Source organism: Lampetra planeri, chromosome 18, assembly GCF_965212315.1.
Source record: "Lampetra planeri chromosome 18, kcLamPlan1.2.h2, whole genome shotgun sequence".
Taxonomy (NCBI): Eukaryota; Metazoa; Chordata; class Hyperoartia; order Petromyzontiformes; family Petromyzontidae; genus Lampetra; species Lampetra planeri.
The window spans coordinates 5193731-5201450 of record NC_136124.1 but is presented as its reverse complement, the minus strand read 5'-3'; the positions used below and the strand labels follow the sequence as shown (position 1 = coordinate 5201450).

The window sequence follows — 7720 nt, the reverse complement described above, 5'->3', positions numbered from 1 at the left end:
TGATTCCCAGTTCGGTTAATTTGTAAAAAAACAAGCTTATTATCTATTTACATGGTAACGTTTTTAACATTCATAAATTATTTTGTAGAGCAATACATTAATTGGTACATAAATTATGTACAGTTTCAAGTCGATACATAAAAATTATCACGAGATGAGTCATTTAAAGCAATAACGAGGGTGGTTGCAACACTCTCAGTTCATAGTTTGAAGCATTAAAACATTTATTTGGGCATAATTTTACCTCCAATCTCTTAAAGTCGGGACTTCACTATTCCTGAAAACCCATAGATGCTTAAACGCAAACACCCTTAAAGCTCCAGGAGTGCATGTCTAGAATGGATTCTGAGCAGATAGGGTTCCAGCGAAATTCAGTGAGGGTGATGAATGCATGGGATGACACCGGACACTGTGTCGCGGGTGCAATTATCATGGCACTCGACCCCTTTTTTTCCAAATTGAGGTAAGGCTCAGGGCTGCAGCTCATTCAACCGTAACAGCACTTAAGCGCTAAGGTTTGTCTTGCTCAAGGCTGGTAACGTGTATTTGAACGTTTGTGGCTGGAATTATGTCTCCAATGCACACAGTCAACCCCCCCCCCTCCCCAACAAAAGCTAATGTAAGTGACTTGCCCTTTTCCAGGACAAATACACATCCCGCATTTAGCTTTTAACAGACGACCAGGATAAGTGCTGTTAGCGAGCACCTCTGAAGGTCGGCACGGCACACGAGGGGGTGGGTGGCCATCGCCACGCCCGACCGACTTTATCTCGTGGCGATGTTTACACACTGCATCAGGTACTCGTTTGAGGCTGAGTCGACCTAGGGGGAGGCCTAGGACCGGTTCAGGTAATTGTCACTGATGTTGGCCATGAGCGGGACTCAAACTTGTAGATTCTTCAACATCGCTGCACAGATGGTGTTCCGCAGGGTTCCGTTTTACCATCTTGTGGGCGCAGTCTTTGTTACAGCGGTGCCTGGTGCCACGCACACACAGTCTGCTATCGCAACAGAGCGAGCACTGAGCGAAATTTATAAAACATCAATGAAACATTATGTTACTATCTTCAACTAACTTCTGCACTGGAAAATCCCTTAATGTGTTTCTGCATTGCTATATTTAAAAGAAATTATAATCACTCTTGACACCGCGTGCAAATCTGTTCTTCAGGCTGCCTGGCAGTTTTCACTAATTTCCCCGTATTACCAAATGTGCGTGCAAATGCTGCGCTAAATTCCACGAACAAATGTTTTTTCCGCAAATGAATCCGGTGTGTTGATCGTCGTCGTCGTCGTCGTGATGCGTGCAGCATCCCTCTGAATCCGGGCGGTACAATATCACCTGACGTCGCTTTCGATTGGCGAGACGCTCCGATCTCCGGGGAGACTTTGCAGCGACACGAACGCGTCCGCGTGGCACGAGCGCCGCCGCCGCTGCTCCTGCTGCTGCTGCTTCTGGTGGTGCTGAAACGAACGCGGCGCCGAGTCCGTCTGAAACTCCAGGCCCATCTCCATCCCCAGGGTGGATGGCAGCGGCGATTGAGGGCACGGGTGGATGGGCCCGGATCCGGAGGGGACGTCCATGGTGGAGGACGAAGCTCGCGAGGCCGCCGTCCCGCGGGGTCCCGCGTCCCCGTCCGTGGGCCCGGCCTCTCGCCGGGACCTTCCGCACCCCTGCCGCCCCCGCCGCCTCCGCCGCCAGTGGCTCGCGTAGGTGGCGACCTTCATCCCGACCGCGACGACGTTCTTGCCGAGGAAGACGGCGGAGACGCGTGGGTCGCGGTACAGCAGCACCTGCAGCAGGCGCACGAGCACCGTGGCGCCATTGACGGCCACGAGGCTGAACACGGGGTAGAGCAGCAGGCGGTGGGGCACCAGGCTCTCGCCCTGCACGCTGATCTCGCTGAGCGAGACGCACGGCAGCACGAGCATCACCGTGTAGCAGTAGAAGAAGGTGAGTCCCTCCACCCAGGGTGGAGGAGGAGTCGTCCTCTGCTGTTGCTGCTGCTGCTGCAGTTGTATCTGCAGGGCGGCCGCCGGCTCCCACAGGCTCGCCTGCACATCCAGCACATCGAGCAAGTCCACCACGACCCAGAAGATGCGGCTGCGGAGGTCCTCCTTCTTCCAGAACGCCCGCACGTACCCCATGTGGTCGACGGCGACTAGCGCGACGTACAGCGCGGGGACGCACACGGACAGCAGCAGCGTGAGCAGCTTGCGCGCCGTGCCGTCGGTGGCCGGCGACGAGGAGACGGTGCGATCCGAGCGGTAGTTCTGGAACACGAAGTAGAGCTTGATCTCGAGCACGAACACGTAGAGGAACCAGAGCGCCATGGCGTAGGCGCGCTTGGCGGTGCGCACCTCGGCGCCCACCCACACGGCGAGGTACCGCAGCAGCACGAGGACGCACACGTCGCCCACCAGCAGCATGATGCACACGCCGACGCGGCGGGGGCCAGTGTTCTGCTGCACCAGGTAGGCGTCCACCAGCACCATGCTGCCCACCACCAGCGCCGTGAAGACGCACACGTGGCCGCGGTCGGGCGACGGCAGCACCATGGCGGGGACGGGAAGGGGGGATGGGGCCCGCGCTGTGAAAGCGGAAAGCGGACGACGAGTGAGAAGGGACTTGGAGGGTGGCAAGTTTGTGGCCCAGTGGCTCGCGGAGGGCAGAGCTGGCACCGGCTGAGATTGTGAGTTCGAATGGAGGCGGGCGCCTCTGATTAAATCGGGCTCTCGTGCAGCGAGTCGATGTGGTGCTGGCCCAGTCACCGCCGACTGTACTGTCTTTGTCTTCTGGTCTCATGCTGCCCACCCTATAAGGGTGTGCTCTATGCACGTAACAGCGCATTGATTCGTCGATTAAAATCGGTCCTGGCTATCGTAGAAATCGAATCATGCCTGTAAGAATGGATAATTTCTAATTCGTATTTGTTGTATGTAATTAGTTCAAGTGAAATCTTCAGCCGCTAGACATTACACATGCACCACAATGACAAAAAATGTTTATTCTTAAATCGAAACGCGCCACTGCCGAACATTGACAATTCATCAAATTGGTCTGGGAGCAAATCATCACATGCCGATGTTTATTTTTCGCATGGAGTTTACAAATCGTGATGTGTACAGGACGGAGGACCGTAGGGGGCAGGCACGCAGTGACTCTTGTTCTGAGAGATTGATACGTCAATGAGTTATCCATGTCCGTACAGCAACTAGGCTGATCCACGTGATAAAGAGTTTGAGCGTTCTCCCCTTGTGTTCGTTTTGGTGATGAATTTCACATTTTTATTATTTTCATGGCCAATTGTTTATTTTTTCAGGGTAGTTTATACGATCGCTTAAATTGACTTTAAAAGCCAGTTTGAGTAGTAAGATTAATAAAACATTTACCGCCAGAACAGAGGTGACGGCGGTGTTTGGCGCGTCGTTTGTGCGCGACGAATGAATTGTCACGATCAGGGGTGGGGAAGGTCACGATTCTTTTCAACGAAACTCTTTGATTTCAGCTTCACCGTATCATGCCATTTCTCAATTCTGCGGCACTAAGTTAGCCTGAAAGTGACGTTAGCAAATCACTTGCATGTAATTTGTACGAACGGTAATTAATCGATTCTCGCACAGCGCTGTCTGACTATTTGTGTTCACGTTGGCATCGATTTAAATCGACAAATCGATGCCCCCTTCAACATGCCCACGATAGGTTTTTCATATCCAATTTGAGAAGCAGCAGGAGGACCGTTGGCCACGTGTATTGAACGCCACCGGATATTGAAGAGTCCCAAGTGGCCAAAAGCAGTTGTTTAAGCGAGCGTGGATTTACGCGTGCAATTCACACTCCGTGCCTTGGCTCGCGTGGATGTGCACACTCAGGAGGCAGACGAACCTGGTGCATTTGCTAATCGAACATCGCCTTGACCATCGACGCAACGGTGTGGAGTTGGCGCGCGACGTGGCTATCGTAGTGTGGCCGGGGCGGTATTGGCACATCGTTTTAGTCCGTAGATATCAGGTTTTTGGGCATCGCCAACGAGAAAGTCCAGACAGGAGTGAGATAATGGGCCCCTGAAATGTGAGTTTTGGAGAGAAAAAAATCATTATTTTACAACAACAAAAATAAACTGGCCAATGTCGAAGAATATGTAGGGACTAATTTTTCTAAAGGTTTAATTCAACGTATACACCAGTTGTGCGATAATTCATATTTTTTTTAATAACTTTTAAGTATCTTTTAAAATATAAATTAACTCTGGAGAGTTGTGTTTTTTTTTATTTAAGGTACTGTAGGTAACATTGCTCACGATACATAGCAATGTTCCCAAAGAGGGAACAGATCACGCGGTCACGGGTATCGTTGTCCAACCCCAGCCTTGACCCACCGCCCACATCACCGCTGCTGATTCAGGGCTCCCGCGATAGATTTATGGCTGTTTACCCCTGCCTGCTAAATAATCTCCGGCGCCCGTTGTACATACATACATACATGCAAATAAATGAACACCGCTCTTCCTCCGCGTACCTCCTAGAACCTCTCATGCTTGCCACTGACCAGATAGTGATAGCGAACCTCGTTGCGTCCCCGACCTTTCGTCGGTCCTGTATTCGCACATCCGATTAGCACGGTTGGCTACGTACGGTGCAAAAGAAGTTAGACGTACATGCACATCCATTGCAAGCACACGGCTTTGCGTGGCCGTGTGATGTCACACGACCCGCATTTTGTGTTTTTGAATGATCGTTACGGCTGCCGCGTTTGGAGTTCGTTTCGCGGCCTCCCGCCTGCAATGCCGTTGTGTGCGCCACGGTGTGGAAGGTACAGCCGGGGACAGACTCAGCGGGAGCACAAGCAGGTCACGCGCATGTCGTACCCCGCGTCCGAATGAATGAAACCCGTGGAAGATATTAAATGCCGTATTTTAGTTATATACTTGGGGATTTGTACGTTTTCTTCGCCCCTTAATCGATGTGTGGAAATAAAAATGTTTACATTTTAAACACCCGATATATTTGCCGTGTTTTTAGTGGGGTTTGGTCCACTCGCGTCGGAAACATTGCAGCCGGCTGTGTCGCAGCCACCAAATCATCTTCTGCACACTCTCCTTCCCAGCCCGCTCGCAAGTGTAAAATAAATAAATAAAGCTGCCTCACCCTCGGAACATGTTTTTTAATTAAAGCGCAAATCCCTTCCTTGCTTGGGATACAAATGACCACGGTGGTTCGCCTGCTGTTGCCATGCAGGGAATAATAGAAGAAGAAAAGAGTGGAGTGCTTTAATTTAAATCACATGTCCTGGTCAGCTGAACCGACAGAGCGATGCGCTGCTACGAGACTCGAATGCACACACAGACAGACACTCGTCACGCTGCAGTCAAACAGAGGCTTGTGGAATGTTCAAAAATAACTTTGGGCACTTCCCCCACTCTTGAAGCCGCGTGCTTTTATGTGCAGTAGAAAAGCCACGTAGGAAAACTATTTCAAAATGTGATCGCTCCTTTTAAATGTGACAACTGCCAAGATGTATTCAGATTCTCATTTCCTGTGGGGTTTTTTTCTATTTAGGAGTGAAACTTGTTTTGTACTGCAAGCTAGTATTGGATTATTATTCATGAGGTTCAATTTGCAGTCTTCATTGTAAATGAACATCAATGTGGGAAAGAATATGGTGATAGTCTGTTTTCTATCATGCACTTTTGTATTTTTTTCAGCAGAATCAGGAACATTCATTCGGAGAAGTATTAAAATTCAGCACATATTGGTAATTCCTCCTTATAATTCCCTTTGTTTCAAACGCGAGGGTACCATGTGCTTTAAAGTGGATTGGGCAACAGAGGGAATTGAAAGGATGACTTCTCAAGAGGCGTTTGCGTGGGGAATGCATAACCGCATGCGACTGCGCTCCATTCGGATGCCGCGGCAAAGGGGCCGAGGTGCTTTTGAATGAGAATCTGCATCCGAATTCATGGCGGGGGGGGGCCCGTTGTGTGGTGTGCGGTGGTGTGCGGCAGTTAGTTTAACGTGGGCTGCGGACAGCTTGGGAGCCCTGGCGTTGTGACTTTTGGGTCCACCGTTGACAGATGGGACACGCGGTGCAGAAACCTTTTGCTAGCTTCTCACAAACTTTTGTCTTCGGTGTGGCCAATTTGTTGTGGGCTTTTGTTGTTGTCCCATCCCCCCGCCCCAATTCTTTCCTGGATGCATCGATGGCGCATGCATAATGCATGGCACATCTGTTGAACCGGGGAAAATTGAATGCCTCTGGAAGTAATTTGTTTGCGCGTTCGCTTGGCCACGGCCAGTGTGTACTCGTGGTAGATGCAATGTAAATACGCATCCACTGCGTACACCGGGCAAGCGCAGAGCCGAATGCCATTGTACGGAGGCCCTCATTTCTCATCGCGTTAAGTCATCAATCGGTGACGGCTCCGAATTAAAAGCGAATCCGCGGGTTCTTGGCTTCTTTTACACCGCCGGTACCGATTAAAGCGGCGCCGGCGGTTTAATGATCTGGACCGAGCGAGCAAAATGAATGTCGGGTGTACGAGCTTACCTGCGAGCAGAGCTTGCAGCAGCAGCAGCTGCAGAAGCTGTCCAGAGCCTCCCTCTTGGCGATCCGACCGCCCAGTGTGGAACGGCACCTCGAGGCGCGCCGCTAACTCGCCGTCCGTCTCCCGAGCCACTCCGCCTTGCTCCGTGGTGTCTGCATTTGTTCCACTTAAAGCAGAGTGCAGAACCGCCTGCTGCAACCCCCCCCCCAACCTCTCCCTCCCCACCTCCCGTGCACGAATCTCCGCTACTAACTCCTCCCCGTACGATCAGCGCCTCCCAGCTGTGTGGCCACCACTTCCCACGGGATAATTCATTTTACTGCCACATTTGCAACGACTCGCGAGCGGGGCAGCCTTTCTTTGCAGCGGCTTCCGTGGTGCCCTCTGTGGCGGCAGCAGGACGCGCTTTCGCTCAGATGCCTTCACTCCCATCGCGAGCGCTTGGCCCTGGTCTATTTCAGACACGAACAGTCGCGTTGTCAAAAATATAAACAATTGAGGATATATTCTTGGTTCTTTCGGTAACGTCAAGTGAAATTTTTTTTTTGGGAAATAATAAAATATTTATTTTCTCTCCGCCTGATGAAGACCGCTTGTATTGCGATCGAACCGTCGTGGGTTTTTTGCTTTTATAATTTTCAAAAAAAAATTTTTTACGTGAAATTCACCGAAAGAACCAAGAATATGAATTCCTGCATTCACGAAAGTTTTAAATCAAAATTGAGGATAATTCTATTTGTCTGTCTATAGGTGGTTGTCTTTTATGTAAATACAAATATTCTGGCCTTGAGTGCAGTTGTGCTTTGGAGCCACACTTTATTTTGTCGTGTGGAAGGCCAGCCTGTAAATGGTCTTCTTTGTGTTTGTGCTTTTGTAGCGCTTGCAATGATTTGCACGTTGGCTTCTAAATAAGCACAACACACCCACACACAAATCCAGCAGAGTCATTAAGTTGAGAACTAAAATAATAACGATAATTATAATAACTCTGCGGCTTAGTTATTTGTCTTGCGAAAAACCCTGAACACGGAATGTAATTTCAATCCGTCAAAGTCTGTGAAAGTAAAAGACAATATTGCGCACAAATGTAATGAGTGAGAATCAAATGGTAATTCCTCCTGAGCCGTGAAGTAATGGAGCGTATCTGGATTTGCTCGCGTCCTGTTTAATCAGAT

The 7720-nt window shown here is 50.1% G+C and overlaps 1 protein-coding gene across 1 annotated transcript; it reads right to left on the bottom strand.

The window, feature by feature from the left end:
- Window positions 1-1338: 1338 nt before the first annotated feature.
- Window positions 1339-2580, bottom strand: LOC144723732 (transmembrane protein 121-like). Its single transcript, XM_078602667.1, has one exon. The coding sequence runs from the start codon at window positions 2557-2559 to the stop codon at window positions 1339-1341; it is 1221 nt and encodes a 406-aa protein (XP_078458793.1). The 5' UTR covers window positions 2560-2580.
- Window positions 2581-7720: the final 5140 nt, after the last annotated feature.

Bases quoted from the DNA above. Each gene is read 5' to 3' on its own strand.
- LOC144723732 (XM_078602667.1), bottom strand. From the start codon at position 2,559: ATGGTGCTGCCGTCGCCCGACCGCGGCCACGTGTGCGTCTTCACGGCG.